Raw genomic sequence first — 25,074 nt, forward strand, 5'->3', positions numbered from 1 at the left:
CTTTCGTCTTTCCCTCTCCTTCCTGAAGAAGCAACCATCGGTTGCGAAAGCTAGTAATTCTGTGTGTGTGTTTTGTTCATGTGCCTGTCTGCCGGCGCTTTCCCGCTTGGTAAGTCTTGGAATCTTTGTTTTTAATATATTTTTCCCATGTGGAAGTTTCTTTCTATGTTATATATATATAAACTGTCCATTCGCATGAATGGACACAGGCAGACAGTGTTTGTTGGTAATGAGGATCACCCTGTGGCTAAACATGCCTTGTTGTATGGCCAGCACATCTTGGCACAGTGTTACACTGTCCGAGTTATCTGGATACTTCCCACCAACACCAACCTATCCGAACTCCGGAGATGGGAGCTCGCCCTTCAGTATATCCTCTCTTCTCGATATCCGCCAGGCCTCAACCTCCGCTAATTTCAAGTTGCCGCCGCTCATACCTCACCTGTCTTTCAACAACTTCTTTGCCTCTGTACTTCCGCCTCGACTGACATCTCTGCCCTTACTCTTTGCCTAAATATGTCTGCTTGTGTCTGTGTATGTGCGGATGGATATGTGTGCGTGTGTGTGTGTGTGTGTGTGTGTGTGTGTGTGTGTGTGTGCGCGAGTGTACACCTGTCCTTTTTTTCCCCCTAAGGGAAGTCTTTCCGCTCCCGGGATTGGAATGACTCCTTATCCTCTCCCTTAAAACCCACATCCTTTCGTCTTTCCCTCTCCTTCGTGAAGAAGCAACCATTGGTTGCGAAAGCTAGTAATTCTGTGTGTGTGTTTGTGTGTTTTGTTCTTGTGCCTGTCTGCCGGCGTTTTCGCGCTTGGTAAGTCTTGGAATCTTTGTTTTTAATATATATATATAGACACAGTGGCCACTTTCAAATGCTGTGGGTGACATTTGGTTAACAAAATACCATCCGTAGCATCTGAAGATGGCTGTTCTGGGGCAAAACTGTTTATGACTGTTGAATATAAACAAAAATTCATAATTGCAACTCACATGCATTACACATCTTAGCTGTTGTATAATAAAAAAGTTTTTATAATCAACACATACACAATTTGGTGAAGAGATGTAAATGTTTATATCGTTACTGAATCTGTTACAGACACAAGGACCCATCTCTCCTCATTGCATAGTGCCTTTGCCTAACTCTAATGGTATGCAGTTATTGTTGTGCTATGACAACGAAGGAGTGTATGTTAACACATATGGAAAGGTAATTGAAATTTACAGAAATTTTTTATTTACAAAATTATTTCACAAAACATCATTTGTATAGTGTTATTTACTCTTAAGTTATTTACCAACTGGGCTCACTTTTTGTCAGTAAATATTTTTGGTGGGTGATATTAACAAGCAGGATTATCACATTATTTGAAACAAAATAGACGCTTGAAACAACAGAAAATTGAGGATGATATAATGACAATATTATGAAAAGGACAGATTGCTACTCACCATATGGCAGAGATGCTGAGTCACAGACAGGCATAACAAAAAGACAGCAAACATGTAACCTTTTGCCAGCCTTCTTCTGAAATACACACACACACACACACACACACACACACACACACACACACACACACGTACATTTCTCTGGTTGGCCTCGGCAACCAGATACAGTGGTCGTATGTGTGATAGCTGTGTTTGCTTGTGTGTGTATGCATACATCATGGTATCTATTAATAGTTCTCTTTTGAAACTAGTTCCGTTTTCAAGCAATAGGTAGCTTACATGTCAGGAACATCACGGCCAGATGTATACTTGGATGCAGTCCTTTGAACAGTTTTGTAGCTATCTCTGTCTTAGTTGCCGGTGGTAAAAGGAGAGTGATGCCCCTCCTGGAAGTATCCTGTGATCAGTGGTATCAGGGGAGCACTTTTTTTTTTTTTAATGGTGAATTCAGAATTCAGGAAATCAGCATTAAAGTAACTTAAATACAGATGAAAATGTAATCATCATCATAATCGTTAGTGGCACAACAGCTCTGTGTGAGCCTTGGCATTCTATAGAAGATAATACAATTTTTTTCTGTGTAGTGCCAAACTCCTCCAGTTCTAAATTCCAGTTTTCTTACACCCTCTATGGCACCTTCCTCCCACCATAGCATTGGTCCTCCATTACATTGAAAAACTTATTACTCATTCTGTCATTATCTGTAAGTACATATATTGCCCATTCCAGTCTTTAACTCTTAATATACTGACAATGTCTGGTTCATAGTATAGATTATATAATTCATGGTTAAATCTCCTCATCCAGGCACAAATTTTTCATGTAGCACAATAATTTGTCTCAGGCTCTTTCCTCAAATACACCAAATTTTGTTAGTTCAGGCTCGGCATTGTACATTAGTACCAGCTCCACTAAAACTTTATACAATACAACTTAAGATCCCTAGATAACAGCTTTGATTTCAGATGTTTTCTGAGGCCTTGGGAGCACTTGTTAGGGACAATATTCATTTATGAATTTCAGGGCTGACATTGTTTACTTCTGATCCAAGGTAAGTGAAACTGCACACACCATCAAACTTACATGCACCAGTTGCTACGAATGGTGGTTCATCAAGATTATTTTTCTTAGTTATAGGCTCATACTTAGTTTCTCCCTCATTTATGCGCTTTCTGGCAGCTCTTTCAAGATTTGTGAAGGCTTTTTTCATTGCTCTTTGCTGTCTTGCAATTATGTGTATGCCAGCACCTTAACTGAATTTTATAGGATAGTCCCAATAATGTAACTTATCGCACTGGGATGACATGACCTGTACTTCATTTATGAAAAAGAGGAAGGCGCAGAAAGGGATAGACGGAAAATCATGACTTCCAACCAAACAAAAGGCTGAGGTGTTGCAATGCAAAACTTGAAAATTTGTGCCAGCGGGAACTCAGACCTGGATGCTCCTCTTCTCTATGATTGCAGGACTCAGCTGGTCGGTGCAGGATGTCAAATCAAACACTCTTGAGCCATCAAATTTCCAAAATGTTGTCTACAAGTTTCAGCTATTTACTATGCCATCTTCAGGCCCCCTGACTAACATGTAGGAGATTCCAATCTCGTTTCCAGGTCGGAATAGGGCCAGCATTCAAATACTGGTATCTCTAGATTTATGCTTGATGCAGCGGTCATTTCAACCACCATCCGCCAGTGTCGACAGAGTTTAATGACGATGCAGAGGGTTCGTCATTGCGCATATCAGTGCTCTCAATGGGTGGAGCATGCACGTCACCTTTTTGCAAGGCTACCACCATCATTGTTCACAAAATTCCTTTTTATTGTTACTTAAAAGTTGTAATTGCATTTTCCATCACTAAATAGCCAAACGGTTTGCAGAAAAAGTACATAGTAACTATGGCTAATGCTGCTACAACATACATATAGCTTCGTCTTACTGCTAGCGTGTGATGTGACCAGATCTTGATATTTAAGCTCTAATTACATAAAAACAACAGATATTTTGTGAGGACATTGACCGTAAATGCTATATAAATGTTACAATCAATCAGAATAACAGCAATACAAACCATATTTTTAACATAGGAAAATTATCTCAGCATATTTCAGGGCGTTTCCTATTCACATTTTTTTGCATGCGTCACAACATGCCCTGATAGTACCATCGATTAACAGGTTGTTCCTGTGAGATGAGTTCATGATGAACCAATCTTTCAGTGTCAAAGAAAACTATCAGTGTGGCTTTGACATTTGACCTGACCTGATGATCTGTTTTTGGTTTTGGAGAATCTTTCCCGGCTCATTGTGAAAACTGAACCTTGGTCTCAACATCATAAACATAGACGCATGTCTCATCTCCAGTTACATTCTCATTTGTGTGATCCAAAAGCTCTACACAGATTGCAACATGGAAGTCTTTCTCATCTAGACTGATGAGTCGCGAGACAAACTTGGTGGCAGCATGACACATTCCAAAATGTTGTGTCAGTATTTTGTGACATAATAGAACTGAAATGTTACATTCATCTGCATTCTCTTGGACAGTCAGTCTTTGATTTTCATGCACAATTTTGTTGGCGTTCCTGACATGAGCGACATCAGGAGATGTCAAATGGCATCCTGAATGAGGATCATCTTTAACTTCTGTCCAGCCATGTTTAAACTGTGTGAACCATTTGTATCACCGAGTATGGGTTAAGCAGTCATCACCATAGACATCTTGCATCATTTGGTGTGTGTTTGTAGAATTTTCCCTGAGTTTCACTCAAAATTCAATGCAGATTTGGTGATCCTCTTAACTCTGCCATCTCAAAATTTGCAAACTGTGTGACACAATGTTCTACTCATTGCAGACATACAACACTGAAACGTCCGGCAGCTGCACATTGAACATAGGCGTTGTACAGGGATGCTAGCCACATTTTGCTCCAGCACACCATTGGCGCAAAATTATGAGTATTCCAGAATTGTATTTTATGTGCAGTAGGTAATATTCAAATTCCTCATCACATCACCTGTCTTGTATGTTGGGGATATGATACTGAAATTACATTCATCAAGGACACTTTCATTCTTCCAAATCTTTATTACAAGCTTGTGGGAATGTTTGACGTATTCCTTTCCTGTACTTTTTACCATTTACACTGGTATTAGACGCATTATTGGGGCCTTGTTATTCTTAAAGTTATTTATGGCTGCCTCCACTTCCTCAGCAATTGGTCCTGGTTCCCCTGTTTCAGAATTCTGTGTGTGTACAGAAGGTAAGATTCCTTGGTCTTCAGCTAAACCCTCATTCAACAAGTCACCAATTTTGAGCCTACCTTTCACATGTTGTCTCATCACTACTCAAAATTGACCCATCTCTGTAACTAACACAATTTAGTCCCAGGCTGGAAATCCTTTCATCTGTTCCATTTCTTCCAGTTCTTTTGTTTCATGCTCTTTTGTTTTGTTTTTGGGCAGCCTCATTTATTTTCATCTTGCTATTATAGAGTCGTCTGCAGATCGTTGGGGATGGTTTACATGTTGCATTCCATTGTCTACACTCTTCATCAAACCAGCCATTGTATATCGCATGATGTATTATTCCTAGACCTTCATCAGCAGCTTTTGTGAAAGATGTCTTCTGAGTTCATCCACATATCAATTCTCTGTTGGACACATATGCCAAGGTTTCTTTGAGCAGGTTTGAAAATCTTTGTGCAATCTTAACCTCCTTGAGCTTATCAGTCTGATACTCCCTCTCCCCCCCCCCCCCCCCCCCTCCAATGAGATCCACATATCTTCCCTGCAGTAGATTTTGGATTCTGATTGTTACTATGACAAGGGAATGCTCAGGGTCAATAAGCGCACCTTTATAGTTTCTGACATAATTAAATTGGACTGTTGCCTTGCATCTATTAGGAGATGGTCAGTTTGGTTACAAATATTTCCACCTGGAGAATTCCATGTTATTTTAAGTCTCTGGTTGAAGTTGTTCTAACCATCACCAGATTTCTCGAGGAAGCAGTATGTACAAGTCTGAACCCATTGTCATTTGAATTATCACGTAGACTGTATTTTCCAATAAAATGCTTACATTGCTTACATTCTTTCCTGTTTTAATATTCATATCTCCAAAAAATATCATCTCCTCTAGGGTGTTAGTTGATACTTCACCTACCTCATCATAAAAAGTGCCCTTGTCTTCTTCACTCTTCTCATTGGTTGGAATGTGAGAACATATGAGACAATAGTTGGAGAATTTTGCTCTGATTTTGAGTTTGCATAATCTGATTCCACCCCTTAAGTCCATAATAAGGTGCGTTTTTCCTCTTGTGTACAATAAAACCAGTACCAACCATGATCTTTCTTTTGGCAGCTATAAAATATCATGATCCTTTTTCTCTATGACTCCTTCCCTCAACTCTCTTGCCCATTGAGTAGTGGTGATATACAGTCGGTACTGATCCATCTGATCAAGTAATCAGGCAAGGCTGTCTCTCTCTTCATTAGATTTTGTAACATTTGATTTTTACAGTTTGAGTTGTCAGCCCAACATCAACCCCTAATGATCATAGTAGTACTGGTGTCTTCTATTAGGGTTGACTCTCTTTGCTAGTGACTCATTGGGAACTCACTCAGCCATGTACACCAAGTGAACTGTTGCCAGGGGGAATAGATAGGCATGCATCGGACTTCTTAAGAATGCATGTCCCATGTTTCGTTATATTGGGATGCAACTAAGAAGGCAATGTCACCAGTAGTTGTCTGTTTCTGTCCAGTGCTTCATGTTCCAGCCTATGGTAACTGGCAACACTGGTATAAGCTCCACACCAGGCCACTGCTTCTGTTTCTCATGTTCCCTAGAACAATTTGCATGTTTGATAAATTATGGTTATCGCTTCATAACATAATACTTGTCACGTTTGCTTTATTCTGCTCACAATGAATACTACAGCATTTATGTACCCTCGCCATATCCAAAGTAACATGAAAATCAGTGTGCTCTGCAGACAGATACGGCTGATTGGTGCTATTGGCTGGAGTTTCATATGGTAAACCACTCTTTGCCATCGCACATTGCCCCAACATCTGCCTTCGTACATGCACACAACTGTAGTATATGTACACAATCAGGAAGAACAGCCACAGTTCCACATAACAACCCGTTGACCCCCTCGAAATATAGACTTAATGCATCAAAATATTAGACATTTAAAAAAATAATGTCAGTGATCTTAGGATTTGTGCAAATGAACAACAGTGTACAAAGCATGTAGATGCAGTAAGTATTTCTGAACATCATTTGCTGTTGATGCAACATACCATCGAGTGACTGTAGATCAGGTATAGGGAAATGAGTTGTTGCCACATACATCAAGAATTGTTTAAAAAAATGATACACTTAATTTTACAATAATTGGCATTTTGAAGCGTTTGTTTCAAAAGTAGAATTGATGGAAGTTTCATTGTAGTAGTAGTAGTAGTAGTAGTAGTAGTAGTAGTAGTAGTAATGTCACATGCAGGTGTTGGTATGGCATTTTGTAGTTGCTCATGAAACAGTGATTGGGTTACCAAATTTCGTAACTTCCAAACAGAATAATACTAAGCTGACGTTTTAACTTTAATTTTTTTGAGCTTACCTTTTCCATAGTTGTACTTCAGTTCTTTCCCTTTCCATGTTATCTGACTTCCCCCCATACAACATCCAACAAGAGTTACTGGAATCACATCACTGCCATTTATAACAATATTACGAAAAGGAAAGTTGCCAATCACCATATAGCAGAGATGCTTTGTTGCAGATAGGCACAAAAAAGAGACTGTCACAAATAGGCTTTCTCCCAGTAAGGCCTTCATCAAAAATAAACAAAAAATAAGCACACACATTGGCTGAAAGCTTATTTGTGATAGTCTTTTTGTTGTGTCTCGTCTGCAAGTCAGCGTCTCCACTATATGGTGAGTGCCAACTTTTCTTTTCATAATATTATTGTAGTCCACTCTGGACTTTCGATTGTTTGCTATTTATAACATTTTTATTGCCACATCAGTATTGCCAAGTCATAGTGTAATTTCTATCATGATTCATTAATTGTATGATACAAAAATCTGCTTTAGTTGCCAGTAATTTATTATTTATTGCACAACTGATTTCAAAACCTAAACTTTATCTTCAGGTGCCATCAAATAATTGTAGTAGTAGTAGTAGTAGTAGTAGTAGTAGTAGTAGTTGTTGTTGTTGTTGTTGTTGTTGTTGTCTTCAGTCCAGAGACTGGTTTGATGCAGCTCTCCATGCTACTCTATTCTGTGCAAGCTTCTTCATCTCCCAGTACCTACTGCAACCTACATGCTTGTGAGCTGCTTAGTGTATTCATCTCTCTGTCTCCCTCTACGATTTTTACCCTCCGCATTGCCCTCCAGTACTAAAGTGGTGATCCCTTGATGCCTCAGAATATGTCCTACCAACTGATCCCTTCTTCTAGTCAAGTTGTGCCACAAATTTCTCTTCTCCCCAATTCTGTTCAGTACCACCTCATTAGTTGTGTGTTCTACCCATCTAATCTTCAACATTCTTCTGTAGCACCACATTTCAAAAGCTTCTATTCTCTTCTTGTCCAAACTATTTATTGTCCATGTTTCACTTCCATACATGGCTACACTCCATACAAATACTTCCAGAAATGATTTCCTGACACTTAAATCTATACTCGATGTTAACAAATTTCTCTTCTTCAGAAACGCTTTCCTTGCCATTGCCTGTCTACATTTTATATCCTCTCTACTTTGGCCATCATCAGTTATTTTTTTCCCCAAATAGAGAAACTCCCTTACTACTTTAAGTGTCTCATTTCCTGACCTAATACCCTCAGCATCACCCAATTTAATTCGACTACATTCCATTATTCTCGATTTGCTTTTGTTGTTGATCATCTTATATCCTCCTTTCAAGACACCGTCCATTCTGTTCAGCTGCTCTTCCAGGTCCTTTGCTGTGTCTGACAGAATTACAATGTCATCGGCAAACCTCAAAGTTTTTATTTCTTCTCCCGGGATTTTAATCCCTGTTCCGAATTTTTCTTGTGTTTCCTTTACTGCTTGCTTAATAAACAGATTGAATAACATCGGGGAGAGGCTACAACCCTGTCTCACTCCCTCCCCAACCACTGCTTCCCTTTCGTGCCCCTCAACTTTTATAACTGCCATCTGATTTTTGTAGAAATTGTAAATAGCCTTTCGCTCCCTGTATTTTACCCCTGCCACCTTCAGAATTTGAAAGAGAGTATTCCAGTCAACATTGTAAAAAGCTTTCTCTCAGTGTACAAATGCTAGATACATAGATTTGCCTTTCCGTAATCTATTCTCTAAGATAAGTCAGTATTACCGTGACAACATCTGCTTTCTTTGGGGGCTGGAATTATTATATTATTCTTGAAGTCTGAGGTTATTTCGCCTGTCTCATACATCTTGCTCACCAGATGGTCAAATTTTGTCGGGGCTGGTTTTCCCAAGGCTATCAGTAGTTCTGATGGAATGTTGTCTACTCCCAGGGCCTTGTTTCGACTTAGATCTTTCAGTGCTCTGTCAAACTCTTCACACAGTATCATATCTCCCATTTCATCTCCATCAACATCCTCTTTCATTTACATAATATCTTACCCCTAGTGAGATATGCCTCTACATCTGTACATTTGTCCTCAAGCCATCCCTGCTTAGCCAGTTTGCACTTCCTGTCGGTCTCATTTTTGAGATGTTTGTATTCCTTTTTGACTGCTTCATTTACTGCATTTTTATATTTTCTTCTTTCATCAATTAATTTCAATATTTCTTGTGTTACCCAAGGATTTCTACTAGCCCTTGTCTTTTTACCTACTTGATCCTCTGCCGCCTTCACTACTTCATCCCTCAAAGCTACCCATTCTTCTTGTATTGTATTTCTTTCCCTTATTCCTGTCAATTGCTCCCTTATGCTCTCCCTGAAACACTCTACAACCTCTGGTTCTGTCAGTTTATCCAGATCCCATCTCCTTAAATTCCCACCTTTTTGCAGTTTCTTCCATTTTAATCTACAGTTCATAACCAATAGATTATGGTCAGAGTCCACGTCTGCACCTGGAAATGTCTTACAATTTAAAACCTGGTTCCTAAATCTCTGTCTTACCATTATATAATCTATTTGAAACCTTTGAGTATCTCCAGGCCTCTTCCATGTATACAACCTTCCTCTATGATTCTTGAACCAAGTGTTAGCTATGATTAAGCTATGCTCTGTGCAAAATTCTACCTTTCTCTTTCATTTCTTGTCCCCATTCCATATTCACCTACTACATTTCCTTCTCTTCCTTTTCCTACTATCAAATTCCAGTCACCCATTACTATTAAATTTTCGTCTCCCTTCACTATCTGAATAATTTCTTTTATCTCATCATACATTTCATCAATCTCTTTGTCATCTGTGGAGCTAGTTGGCATATAAACTTGTACTACTGTAGTATGCGTGGACTTCGTGTCTATCTTGGCCACAATAATGCATTCACTATGCTGTTTGTAGTAGCTCACCCACATTCCTATTTTTTTATTCATTATTATACCTACTCGTGCATTACCGCTATTTGATTTTGTATTTATAACCCTGTATTCACCTGACCAGAAGTCTTGTTCCTCCTGCCACCGAACTTAATTCCCCCTTATATCTAACTTTAACCTATCCATTTCCATTTTTAAATTTTCTAACCTACCTGCCCGATTAAGGGATCTGACATTCCATGCTCCGATCCGTAAAACGCCGGTTTTCTTTCTCCTCATAATGGTGTCCTCCTGAGTAGTACCTGCCCGGAGATCCGAATGGGAGACCATTTTACCTCCAGAATATTTTACCCAAGAGGGCGCCATTATCATTTAACCATACAGTAAAGCTACATGCCCTCAGGAAAAATTACGGCTGTAGTTTCCCCTTGCTTTCAGCTGTTCACAGTACCAGCACAGAAAGGCTGCTTTGGTTAGTGTTACAAGGCCAGATCAGTCAATCACCCAGACTGTTTGCCCTGCAACTACTGAAAAGGATGCTGCCCCTCTTCAGGAACCACATGTTTGTCTGGCCTCTCAACAGATACATCTCCGTTGTGGTTACACCTACGGTACGGCTATTTGTATCGCTGAGGAACGCAAGCCTCCCAACCAATGGCGAGGTCCATGGTTCATGGGGGAAGGATTGAGTAACTATGGGAACTGAAATGTTGGGCCACTCGGACGTGGAGGGTCACATCCAGCAAGTGCAGCGCCCGTGTCGACAACATGACATGGAATTGATCCTATGACTTACTGGCCCAACCTCCAGCCATTTATGTTTCCATAATTATTTTGTGGCACCTGAAGATCAAGCTCCATGCTTTGAAACTGGTTGTGCAATGAATAAGACATTACTGGCAGCTGAAGTAGAATTTTTTATTCTAGTGATATGTTCCTCAGTTATGGATGTTCCCTGATCAAATATTTTGTACCTATCGTGATGGCGAATTGCTGACAAAGGTATATGACATAAATAAAAATAATTGTCAAACTACAAGGATAATAAATGGAAGAGTAATTCAAGGATTCATGAATTATTTATGAAATCCACAGTGGAAATGTGTACACAATACACTTAAGTGTTAATGAAAAATTAAATGTGTTGTGTAACCTGGTCATAAGCTACTTTAATTTCTTAGGGAAACAGTTTTCACTTTGTATAGGTATATTAAATGCTTTTAAACCATTGATTTCTAATGAATCAGAGTATCATGCAAAACAAAGGGAAGACTTTGTAAATAACCTAGGGACATAAATGATGACATCAATAAATCACTTAAACTGTGTGCTGAAATTCTAGGTCAGTTCATCATAGAATCAAAATGTAATATGTTAAAGAAAAATGTGCTCCTTCACCAACACGACAACTATTTGGAATATTGTAAAAAATTAGGAAAATGTAGATGCTTCTTTGAAGGTGGATAATGAACTGTTCGAAGATATAACCAAAGTCACTGACATTTTCAATAACTTTTTTCTGTTACTAGTAGATTATTTAGGTCTAAACATTTTATTAACAGATGCCTTATATTTTTCAAGAAAAGTATTCCAAAATGAATATGATAAAATTCAGCTACATCCTATGTCTTAAAGAAAGGTTTTAATGTTATCAGTTCTCATAAAAATGTTTAAATGTTTGTGATGATATCTTTAGTAGAGTAATTAAATGTAGTTCATCAGAACTATCTTATACATTTAGTTATTTATCAAATGAAGCTTTTCACATTGGTATTGCAAAATTTAAAAGATTATGGAGTAGTAAACACAGAAAGTTTATAGTTTTATAACTTGTGTTTGGAATACAGGAAGCAGAATGTATCAGACTGATGTTTATCAATCAACAGTAGACACATGGTACTGGACACAATCAACTATGGCGTGTCACATGGTTCTGTTTTTGTTGCTCTCATATTTCTCATATACATAAATGATTTTCCACTTGCTTTGCAAATTTTGTCCTTTTGCTAGATGATACTAGATAAGGAATAACAAGTAAAACCAGTCCCCTTACTGAAAAGGCAGCTAATGAAATATTTGAAAATGTTAGCATGTGGTTTAAGGCAAATTGAGTGTCATAATTTTGCTAAAACTTGGTACATATGAATCTGTAATTCTGCACACTCCACAAGCTTTAAAAATAGCGAACTCAAACAATGAAATACAAGAATTACAATGTAAATGTGTTAATTTTTTGGGCCTACAGACAGATCACAACGTTACTCCTTAATCGGAAAAGCCATTGCCTAGAATTCATTGAGGTGCATTACTTCAGCTATGTGTGCGGTATGCGATTTACTGGTATGAGGCTGGTATGATAAGTCAGGTAAAAAAAGCAAGAAAAAATGTTTGTTTTGGTAACAACTCGCCTTACTTCTCAACATATTCTCCTTTGAGGGATATGCACTTTGTCCAGCAATTCTCCAGATTTTTCATCCCATGGGAAAAATAAGTTATGTCAAATTTTTCAAAATACACATTGACTGCAACTACCACTTCCTCATTTGATGACAATTTTTTCCCATCAAGCCAAAGTTTCAAGTTAAGGAACAGAAAATTACTTGGGCCTAAGTCTGGTGAGTGGGGTGATGAGGAACTAATTCAAAGCCTGACTGTTGCACTTAGCCATTGTTATTGCTGCATTATAATGGTGAATGAGCACATTTTTGTGCACCAACCTTGGTCTCTTTGCAGCCAACACAAGTTTCAAATGATCCAGCAGTGAAGCATGTTAGAATCCAGTTATGGTTTGGCTTTTATCAAAGTAATCTATGAGGATTATTCCTTGGGGGGGGGGGGGGGGGGGGGGGGGGGGGGAGTGGCCGTCACCTTACCAACTGACAAAATGGTCTTTGCCTCTTCAGTGCACTTTCACCAGCCTTAGCTCACTGTTTTGACTTCCATTTTGACTCCGTTGTGCAATGATGGATCCAGGCTTCAGCAACTGACACAAATTGACACAAAAAGTCTTGCAGATTGCGATTAAACATCATGTTGAAATGTTTCGCCAGATGTGCTTTTGGTGGACTCTGGGCAGTCGTGGCAGCTATCTCTCACATGGTTTTCATAGCCATTTCTGAGTGCAGGATATTACTGTATTTACTCGAATCTAAGCCGCACTTTTTTTCTGGTTTTTGTAATCCAAAAAACCGCTTGCAGCTTAGAATTGAGTGCAAAGTAAGCGGAAGTTCTGAAAATGTTGGTAGGTGCCGCCACAACTAACTTCCGCCCGTCAAATATATGTAGCGCTACACAGGCATGCTTTGCAGGCACAAAGATAAATATTGGCGCCCAAAACCTCTGCTTCAGTAAATAAATTTTTAAAAAAAGGTGGGAGACGAGCTTTTTTTCTCCGCCCCGAGTTTCGACCACTGCATTTTCATACATTATCCAATGAAGTAAATACAAATTCTGTATTGTTCATCTTCGAATGCAGTAGCATTTCAATGTACTACGAAAATCCGACTGGTGAGACTGTTTGGGATGTTTGTTAATGTGGCCAACTCAACGTTCTTAATTTTTTCGTACCTGTGAGAAGAGATGATTGCTAATAGGAACTTTTATGAATTGTGAATCACATGCAGTATTCTCTTCACCATAAGAATAATACGAATATAAACATTTTGCCATGTAATCTTTCGTGTTTGCAGCTATCTCATATAAATCCTGTCTGCCAAATAAACTACGAAATTAGAGTGAGACAACAGCAAATGCGGAAGAATATACGTATCATGTCATGTTTATATTTGTATTATTCTTATGCCTAATAGTGATACAGTCAGAAATGAAGCACGGCAATTCACTAGATTTTTTAATCTAAGATGACTCTTAATTTCTGTACAGAATGTAATATGGTAAAGAGGTGTCTGCAAAGATTTTCAAACAGAGAAAAGTTTTCGCTAAATTCTCGTTCAGAACATCTCTCATACGCAATTTTATTATTTGGTTCTTGTTGACCATTATCAAAGAAAAGCAGCAGTGTGAATAACAACAAATAGCAGTCTCTTTGCCATTGTTTTCGCTAATAAGACCATTCCTCTCTTCTTTTTTTAAAATTAATTTTAAGTGGCGGTAGCGTGCACAAAAGCAAGCCATGCCGCGAGCGGCGACAGCTCGTAAACACTCATTATCAGAATGCGACAAACAATGCATGACAGTACAGCAATGTATTTTCAGCATAGGGTGAAGGTCAACACCGTATAACAAAGAGAATGGCACTTATCTGATCAGAGAAAATAAGCAATCAATTCAAACCAGACAAAGCACGTGAAAAAGGAAGGGTACCCGTATAAATACGGACGGAGCACCTGACACATAGCAATGGCTACCTGGTAAAGCTTAACTGCTAAGCTTAATGACTCAAACCAAACTACTGTAGCTGTATCGTCATTCATTTGACCTAAAATTATGTCTCATATTACAATGGACGAACTTTGTTTTGATTTGGAGATGCGGCCTAAAACTTTTCTCTCCCCTTGAATTTAGAGTCTCAAATTTCAGGTGCGGCTTAGATTCGTGAAATTTTTTTTCCCTTTATTTCGAGTCTCATTTTTCAGGTGTGGCTTACATCAAGTGCAGCTTAGATTCGAGTAAATACGGTATGCTTTCTCTCAGTTGAGATACCAACAGCAGTCTCTTACAGTTTTATTCTACTGTCTTGTGGTATCATTTCGTGAATTTTGTCAATGGTTTCCTTTGTGGTGATCTCAGTTGGACAGCTGGGACATGATTTGTCTTGTCCAGCCACATTTAAATTCATTAATCCAAAAATAAACGATCTTCAATGATGATGCCTGTGTCTGTGTGAACTTCATCCAATTCTGTTTTGATTAGCCCAAATGAAAATGTTTGATAACAGCACAAAACTCAAGTTTTCACCATTTTCAGTTTCAGTTACCACGTTGATGAATTCAGACTGCAGATACTGTACATTGTTGAAATTCCTTACATAATCCTCAGGATACTCAGGCTTACCAACCATGAGGGCACAACAAAAATATCCCATACTTTCATGGAAAATTTACCATACTTATCAAACCTCCTTTGTATAGGCAATTTATAAATGAAGAGTCAAGTTTATCATCATATTTCTTCACTTAAGAGGTTACAGAATCATTTTTTGTGCAAACTCAAGTGCTTTAAGAATAAAAATCTTGTACAGTTGAAGACTACTTATCCGGGTATCTTTGGGACATTGACAGTATATGACTACTGAAAATGTTGGGTTACTGAGCGTTATCTGAAAATAAGTGTTCTGAGTGTGAGATGCAAGATAAACAATGGGTTGCCAGCCTGTGGACTGTTTATCATACATTCATTGTTTCCATTAAAGTGATAAAAAATTTATAATACTGTGTAAAACAACATTTTCGGGAACAAATGAAAAACCTTATTGCTCACATCCTGTAATGTAATTTTATGTGAAGTTGAGGACACTAGAGTAGTATACTATAGTACAGCACTGTACATGTACTACAGTACATACAGAATTTCTGTGTGTGTGTGTGTGTGTGTGTGTGTGTGTGTGTGTGTGTGTGTGTGTGTGTGTCTAATTTTTTCTTCAAAACTCGTTATGTATATACAAATTTACAAGTTCTACAGTGTTGATTTGATTTACTGCTGTCAGCAAATCGTGTAAATATATCAATAATGGTAGTTTTTTTCATTCCAGGCAAGTGAGGTATTGAGTTCATTGTGTCAACCTGTGCTGCTTTATTAGATTCAATATCTAGTGTGAAGTTCTTATTGTGGCCCTATCATTCTTTTTGCTATCAGTTTGTCTGATAATTCTTCAACTACATTTTCTTTATTGTCATTGTCTATCCAGTCCAAAACTTCACTTCACAGCAAATTTATTATTTCATTTTCAGCAACATCTAACAGTTTCACAACAGCATTATTTTCTATTGGAGTAGTGGAGTCTGTTGCTCTTGATAGGCTTTTGGCAAAAGTTTATGCCAAGACTTCTGAAGAGTAGCAGCCTTAAGTGTATTCCACACCAAACCAGTTGTCTAGTAACCGTACAGCCCTGCTCTGTTGCAGGAAACTAATTTATTTATTTATTTATTTATTTTATTATCTCTCAAAGACGATACAGAATTACGGAAAAACCAGTTCTTAAACAATTCTGAAGTCATCTATGCTTTGAAATGAGCTCCATAAATTACAGGAAAATTTAAAACACCTTTATAAGCTCTTGCAGTGTGTATACGACCTGGGAAATCCGGGAAAAACCCGGGAATTTTTTCATCCGGTAGAAAACTGAGAAAAACCCGGGAATTTTTTCGGAATTCCAGAAATTTTTCATTATTTTAGCTTTCAGTTAAAGTTTTGTAATTTTGACTGGTAAGAAATGATTCTCTAGCAAAGAATGTTACTGTATCCTGCTACTGGAGAATGATACTGCAGCAATAAAATATAAACAAGAGGAGAAGAAAATAAAACTTTAGTGGCAAAGGAAATGTGCTATTTACAGCAACAAAACACCGTGCTTGTACAAGCATCTGCAAACAGCAAAAATATGTCAAAGGCCTTAGAGCGAAGACTAATACTTGGTAACAATAAACTAGCTGTATCGGCATTAGCAGTAAGCAGCCAGATGCTAACGAGAAATTTTTTTTTCGCATGCCCTAGCCTGCCAGATTGGCGCATGTGCAGAGTTGTCCGAGTTGTAGTGGGGAGGGGGTTAGTCTCTACCTGACTCCTGTTTGCGTTAAGTGATTTCGCTGTTTCCTTTTGTTTTACAGCTCCCATGTCAAATGAAAACAAAACAGATTTCTGCGTCCAGGAGTGTCAAGTGAATTATAATACATTCACATAATTATGGAGTGCTAAATATGTTATTAGTTTCAGTTTTCTGATTATATTTTATTTCCAAGTTATTAGCAGTCAAGCATGAATCGCCTTGCAAAAGAATGAAGTTATTTTTGTCAGTTTGCTAAAGAAATTTGGCTTTATTAATCTTTCCGCTGAGGCAATCAGTTTATTTGAAACAAAGTGTTTCGTTCCACAGTATCGGCTAGTTCCAACTGTTCGCTGAATTTCAAGTCACATTTTCATCTTTTGCCATGTATCACATTATGCCATAATAAAGAACCAAATATGATATAGTACAGTACTGGTACTCCCAAGATAATTTACACCCCACCATGAAAATTTACATCCCAAAAACCACACTGAAAATTTACATCCCAAAAACCATACTGAAAATATTAATACCAAATAAGACCTACTTCATTGCGAATCTGAAAAAACCAATGTCCACTTTGCATCGAGTTATGCATTTTAGTATGATTTACTAAATTCCAATGCTTTTGGAGTATCACACTGATGTCCTGTTTCCTTTATGCCATAATGTAAGCTCTCGTAGTGCTTTATACATACAAACATGAGGGCTTCCTACACCACTGCAGCTGTGCATGCCCAATAATTCTAGTTTTCTGGCACTCTCTATAAACTGCTAAATCAAACTTGGATACTATTGCGAACGGTAGTTCGAAAAACATTACTTTCAAAGTAAATTTCGTTTTATGCAGGATGAATCCTGTTATGTGTGAGAAAGTGGGACGAATTTCTTAAATCCCAGAGCATTTAAAAGTGAACACTTTGAGGACCAGCCACTTACAAGAATTTTGAGCCAAGAAGACCAGACATTTATGTCATTTTTTAAATTTACTGACACATTTGTGTGAGGTATCTTAAAGTATAACACATCCGAATAAAGATCAATATTACATGTGAAAGCTTAGCTTCTCTTGTAGCTTATTAATCTTAGAGACCAATATTATATGTGAAAGCTTAGCTTTTTTTGTAGCTATACTTTGTATATTGATCTAATCCATTAACTTTTCCTCTTTGTGTGTTTGCACTACGTATCAGTGATCTTCTTATTGGCTGACTCCAGAAACTAATGTACTGTGTTTAGTGCAATTCGAATTTATGCTTTCGTAACATGAAAATATGCAGCATATATGTTGCTGCACATCAAAGATCTTTCCAAAATTTGCTCACTTCCCCCCCCCCCCCCCCCCCCCAATTGAAAGTCTTTCCAAAACTTCTGTTCCTTTTTTTCCCCAAGAAGTTCTACGGCAGTATAAAACGTTAACCATTCAAAGGATTGATAAGTTTTACAGCTACAAAGGAAAAATCTACTGAAAACCTACTGTCACTTAGCATGGAAAAAGCGTATTTTCGCCCAGGGAAAAGTATATTTTTTAAACAGGAAAAATCCGGGAACTTTTTTTCCTTCTCCATGTATACACTCTGTCTTGGCTTCTTGTACTTGCAAATAACATAAGCAGTCTACTTGTCATCACCTGAGACATTTGAATGTGACAAAACTTACAACCTGTCCTTGTTTCTTTTAAAAAAGCCTTTGCACACTTTTCATCTTTAGGTGCCATAGCTGAACCACGCGAACAATACCAAAGTAGTCCCGTGTCATAGGCATTGTAGATTTGACTAGCAGTTAAGTAATATTGTTTAATCAAATTTCACAAAGTTTCTTTGTATTCTTCAGCTGCATTTTGGTCCTCCAATTGTAACTTCCCACCTATGTCAGCTTTCTATATTCCGTAATGAGTTTTGAATTGGCAAGGCCAACTGTAAGAAAATACATACTCAACTTCTGACAACCCCGAGTCATCACAGAACTGTTAATGTTTTTCTGTAATCATAGGCCCAGTGACAAGTTTTCGTTCAGGCCTTTTGGTACAGAACCACTTGTATAAAATTTCATCCAACTGATCTAAATTAGCCTTTTTAAAGTTTATTGTGATTCAGTGTCTTTTTACTGCAACTGTCTGTAAGGCAAACTTTTCTCAACTTTCTCAATCCAATTAATGATGCAAGCTCTTTTATTGTAAGCATACCATGTTTACGTTTCACTTCCACTTTATTTTGATAGGTACTTGATTGAAAAAACATTTCCATAATACACAGCACTACTGTAATTGCAACATAGAACATCACTAATCATGAGTAAGCATTAAAACACCATTTTTCAATAGTGTATATAATTGGTGCACGAAAAAAGCTGTCTGACCGATAACTGACTACATGACTTGAAATTCTTGACCACTGCCAAGTGTGATTGAATTCCACTGAACGCCTGTGAAACATTGAATATATGAAACGTTGCCGGATTATTAAACGTACCGGACTGTCAGATTAATGAGCTTTTACTGTAGTAACAATTCTCTTCGATGTTCTACAGTATCCTTTCAAAGAAATTTGGTATTTTTTTGACAGTTGTTTCACAGTCTCTACAAAGACTTTTGGAGGCTAACTTTAGTACAGAAAGGTGCCTGATACATGGGCACATATGCATGGGAAGGGATAGAGAAAATGGAGGAAGAAAGGACACTGCAGAAATGAGGGTGTGAGTGCAGAGTGAGGGAACTGGGAGTCGTGCAGAGTGAGGGAACTGGGAGTCATAGGGACAGAGGTTGAGGTGGGTATGGGACAGTGGCTGGTGGAATTTGAGACCAGGAGGATTACAGGATTAAAGGGTGTGTTAAAAGAACAATTCCCATCCGTCTAATTTAGAGAAGTTGGTGTTAAGGGTTGTTACATAGTCCGCTAAGGAATTTCTGTTAGCATAGTTTTCATTGAAGTTCATAAATTTGATGCAGTAAGCTCTCAGGGATGCCCTTTGTTAGACATGTATTTAGTGGTGGTTTGTGAATAATTACTTTCAAGATATTTCAGTTATATGAAGTGAAGGTTACTGGTTGTCTGATTAGTGCAATGCGAAGGATGTGTGTGACTCAGAATAGTTCCAGAGGAAGCCAGGAGTTCAGTCTGTTTGAATTAGTAAAGAAGTCTACAGTCACAGCTGAGACAGATATGAAGCGCACCACCATGATACATTTGTAGGGGCTTACACCAACCCTTTTATGTACAAATGGAACCAATATTTGGAAGTATCAAGAGTTATTGAGGACTGTGTATTATTTCTGTATGAAACTTAATGTGGCATACAGTTTCTAATAACCGTTTCTCCCCCCCCCCCCCCCCCCTCCCTTTTTTTTAAGCCACGCACAAAACTCATTCACTCGTTTTCAGTAACATACAAGTACTTGCTAAGCATTACTTACATTCAAGCCATGTATTTTTGTTTCTTTGTGTAGCAAGCAACAAGAACAGTGTTGCCTGTTTCATTTCATGACGTGGTTCTAGAATCCATTGTGTTTCATATTGTTCTTACTTACATCTGTCAAGTTAAAAACCAGAGAAATTAAAAGACACTGAAGTTAAAGTTTTTAATGTAGCTTATTTTCTTATGCCTGCACAAAATTTGATTGCTTGAAATATAATTTGTTTGTTTATTTCCAATGTTCTAAATTTTCAGGTGTCCAAGAACATTGTGTTGCAGTGGGGAGAGATGCCTACATCTGTTGCATATATAGGAACTGGCCAAATAATGGGCTGGGGAAATAAAGCAATAGAAATCAGAAGTGTTGAAACTGGTCACCTGGATGGTGTCTTTATGCATAAAAAGGCTCAGAGGTTGAAGTTCCTCTGTGAAAGGAATGACAAGGTAAGAAGTTTACCTGTTAGCCATTAAATAATGTAAACAAAGAACATTGACACACACACACACACACACACACACACACACACACACACACACACACACACACACACTAAATTAGAGCTATCTATTTTGCAGAATTTATCAAGGAAAGTAATAAATTTTTGAAAAGTCAATGTAATCGGAGAGAGAAAAATCTACCCACCAAGCGATGGCAGCAGAACACACATATAAATGTATATAAATTTGCAAACTTTCCAAGCCTGTTGCTCCTTCTGGCAGAAGGTTTCAAGGGAAAGGAAGAGGGGTGAAGGAAAGGGTGGGTGAGGTTTAAAAAATGGGGAGGGTTCCAAAAAGTTGTCATCCCATCCGGATGAGACGGAAAGACGGGCTCTGCAGTCTTTCCTCTTCATCTCACCTGGTCAGTCTCCTCCGACCTGGTGTCCTGGGCAAATTTTCCAAACTTTCCCCATTTCTTAAACCTCCTTCACCCCTCTTCCTTACCCAGTAACCTTTCTACAGGACAAGGAGCCACTGGCTCAGAATGCTTGTACATTTCTGCATTTTTATATGTATGTTCTGCTTGTGCATGTTGGTGAATAGATTTTTTGTTACCTGTCCAACTACATTGCATAATGTTTGTTTTGATCTCAGTAGGGATGTGTCATGGACTCTCAAGAATCCACAAAACTGTTGGGACCCGCCCTGATCCATAATCACTCAACCACAATTCAAGGAGAATGGTCAGAGCTGGCTCTGTGGCATGTACATTTCATTAAGTGGAATCAGAGATTTGTTCAACAGGACTGAAAAAATGCCACAGGCAGTCAGTGTCAAATCCATAAAGTGTTCCTCAAATTATTCTGGGACATTTTGAAAGGGACTGGATGAGGCATTGCCTGAAGTAAGATTGAAGGACACATGTGAAATGCATTAGGTGGAAAAATGTATATCCATATGATTGAGCAATAGGTTGGTTGGTTTGTGGGGGTTAAAGGGACCAGACTACTTGAGCAATAGGTTCCTTATCATTCACTGAGAGATGATTTCAGACATAACAAGCCCAATTTGGTCATATGTAAACATCCCTTGTGCGAGAAAACTTCTACCGTCTGCCTAAAGGTGTTAGATTGGCAAAGGGACACATTGCCTCATGTCATTCTAGATGTGCTCATAACCTGCTGTTGGGAGTCCCACCTTGTCCTCTGACACATCAGTCCAGGAAAGATCTTTCAATCCTCTGGCAATCCCATTATGGTGGTGTGCAGATGCATTATGAACCAGTTATGTGCTAAGTTAAAATAAAAGCTAGATGGGTGATTTCTGGTTTTAAAGTTTCTAATTATATACGATAAAGTTGTAGAGAAATGAAAAATTTTTGTTTATTTATGGTGTACTGGGGATGTTTTCTGATTAGTGGAAAACAAATTGGGCCAATGGCTTCTGTACCCCAGCTGTATGTGGATAGTAATGGATCTGAGTAAGGCCATGGTGGGTGCAATCTAGTACAGAGATGAATTTTTTTGGGGATGTAGTATAATTGTAGCTCTTTCCGATGAATTTTTCCTAGTAGTGGCACATTTTCTGAACTTAATCATACAGTAGCCATCATTGTAATGTTCATGGGAACATATTTTACTGTCCCAAAATTCAGAATATTTTCTTTTGGAACTAGTAATGAGCTAGAATCCACTTTTGCTGAACATTACTGTTATTTCCACAAAATAAACATGAGTTTCAGAAAAAAGAGATAGAGTGCATATTACTAAGGTACTGTTTGTTGTAACATATAATGCACAACTCTTTTGTCACTCTTGAATGATGCCATTAAACTGTGCCAAGCTTTGTTGAGGTCAATGGACCCAATGCCAGTAGATAAGCGAAGTGTTGTAGTGATGTTTGGTCTAGAAACTGGTTTGATGCAGCTCTCTATGCTAATATAGCTTCTCCATCGCTGTGCAACCTATCCCAGCTACATCCATATGAATCTGCTTACAGTTGTCTTCCTCTACAGTTTTACGTTTCACACTTCCCTCCATTATGAAATTGACAATTCTTTGCTGTCTCAGGATGTGTCCTCTTAATTGATACTTTCTTCTACTAAAGTTGTTACACAGTTTGTTTTTTTTTTTTCCTGAATTCAATTCACCACCTCCTCACTAGTTATCTGATCTGATCTTCAGCAGTCCTCAGTAGTGCCACATTTCAGAAGCTTCTATTCTCTTTATGTCTGAACTGTTGTCCACTTTCACTTCTGTATAATACTAAAATCTAAACTTCCAACTTCAGAAAAGACCTCATAACATGTAAATTAATATTTGATGTTAACAGATGTTTCTACACTTTTGTAGTTAATGTCAGATTGTATTTTGTATCCCGTCTGTCAAATAATAAAACTTATTCCTGGAATTCGGTTGTAGGAAAAGGGAGAGAAGGAAACGTAGTAAGTGAATATGGATTGGGGGAGAGAAATGAAAGAGGAAGCTGCCTGGTAGAATTTTGCACAGAGCACTACTTAATCATAGCTAACACTTGGTTTATGAATCATGAAAGAAGGTTGTATACATGGAAGAACCCTGGAGATACTAAAAGGTATCAGATAGATTATATAATGGTAAGACAGAGATTTAGGAACCAAGTTTTAAATTGTAAGACATTTCCAGGGGCAGATGTGGAATCTCACCACAATCTATTGGTTATGACCTGTAGATTAAAACTGAAGAACCTGCAAAAAGGTGGGAATTTAAGGAGATGGGACCTGGATAAACTGAAAGAACAAGAGGTTGTACAGAGTTTCAGGGAGAGCTTAAGGGAACAATTGACAGTAATGGGGGAAAGAAATACAGTAGAAGAAGAATGGGTAGCTTTGAGGGATGAAGTAGTGAAGGCAGCGGAGGATCAAGTAGGTAAAAAGACGAGGGCTAGTAGAAATCCTTGGGTAACAGAAGAAATATTAAATTTAGTTGATGAAAGGAGAAAATATAAAAATGCAGTAAATGGAAGCAGGCAAAAAGGAATACAAACGTCTCAAAAATGAGATCGACAGGAAGTGCAAAATGGCTAAGCAGGGATGGATAGAGGACAAATGTAAGGATGTAGAGGCTTATCTCACTAGGGGTAAGATAGATACTGCCGACAGGAAAATTAAAGAGACTTTTGGAGATAAGAGAACCACTTGTATGAACATCAAGAGCTCAGATGGAAACCCAGTTCTAAGCAAAGAAGGAAAAGCAGAAAGGTGGAAGGAATATATAGAGGGTCTATACAAGGGCGATGTGCTTGAGGACAATATTATGGAAATGGAGGAGGATGTGGATGAGGATGAGATGAGAGATGCGATACTGCGTGAAGAGTTTGACAGAGCACTGAAAGACCTGAGTCGAAACAAGGCCCCCGGAGTAGACAACATTCCATTAGAACTACTGACGGCCTTGGGAGAGCCAGTCCTGACAAAACTCTACTATCTGGTGAGCAAGATGTATGAGACAGGAGAAATACCCTCAGACTTCAAGAAGAACATAATAATTCCAATCCCAAAGAAAGCAGGTGTTGACAGATGTGAAAATTACCGAACAATCAGTCTAATAAGCCACAGCTGCAAAATACTAACACGAATTCTTTACAGGCAAATGGAAAAACTAGTAGAAGCTGACCTCGGGGAAGATCAGTTTGGATTCCGTAGAAATACTGGAACACGTGAGGCAATACTGACCTTTCAACTTATCTTAGAAGAAAGATTAAGGAAAGGCAAACCTACGTTTCTAGCATTTGTAGACTTAGAGGAAGCTTTTGACAATGTTGACTGGAATACTCTCTTTCAAATTCTAATGGTGGCAGGGGTAAAATACAGGGAGCGAAAAGCTATTTACAATTTGTACAGAAACCGGATGGCAGTTATAAGAGTCGAGGGGCATGAAAGAGAAGCAGTGGTTGGGAAGGGAGTAAGACACAGTTGTAGTCTCTCCTTGATGTTATTCAATCTGTATATTGAGCAAGCATTAAAGAAAACAAAAGAAAAATTCGGAGTAGGTATTAAAATCCATGGAGAAGAAATAAAAACTTTGAGTTTCGCCGATGACATTGTAATTCTGTCAGAGACAGCAAAGGACTTGGAAGAGCAGTTGAACGGAATGGACAGTGTCTTGAAAGGAGATTATAAGATGAACATCAACAAAAGCAAAACGAGGATAATGGAATGTAGTCAAATTAAGTCAGGTGATGCTGAGGGAATTAGATTAGGAAATGAAACACTTAAAGTAGTAAAGGAGTTTTGCTATTTTGGGGAGCAAAATAACTGATGATGGTCGAAGTAGAGAGGATATAAAATGTAGACTGGCAATGGCAAGGAAAGCGTTTCTGAAGAAGAGAAATTTGTTAACATCGAGTATAGATTTAAGTGTCAGGAAATCATTTCTGAAAGTATTTGTATGGAGTGTAGCCATGTATGGAAGTGAAACATGGACAATAAATAGTTTGGACAAGAAGAGAGTAGAAGCTTTCGAAATGTGGTGCTACAGAAGAATGCTAAAGGTTAGATGGGTAGATC

At 38.2% G+C, this 25,074-nt stretch overlaps 1 protein-coding gene across 4 annotated transcripts in view; it reads left to right on the forward strand.

Annotated features, from left to right (window-relative positions):
- The window catches only part of LOC126336522 (serine/threonine-protein kinase mig-15), a 327,805-nt gene that overhangs the window by 290,589 nt on the left and 12,142 nt on the right, over nucleotides 1–25,074 (forward strand). For all 4 annotated transcript variants that reach the window (XM_050000312.1, XM_050000314.1, XM_050000311.1 and 1 more), the window contains 2 exons: nucleotides 1,098–1,208; nucleotides 20,346–20,534. In XM_050000312.1, coding sequence (XP_049856269.1) covers nucleotides 1,098–1,208; nucleotides 20,346–20,534 — 300 coding nt within the window. The remainder of the gene's footprint in view (nucleotides 1–1,097; nucleotides 1,209–20,345; nucleotides 20,535–25,074) is intronic.

Source organism: Schistocerca gregaria, chromosome 2, assembly GCF_023897955.1.
Source record: "Schistocerca gregaria isolate iqSchGreg1 chromosome 2, iqSchGreg1.2, whole genome shotgun sequence".
Classification (NCBI taxonomy): Eukaryota; Metazoa; Arthropoda; class Insecta; order Orthoptera; family Acrididae; genus Schistocerca; species Schistocerca gregaria.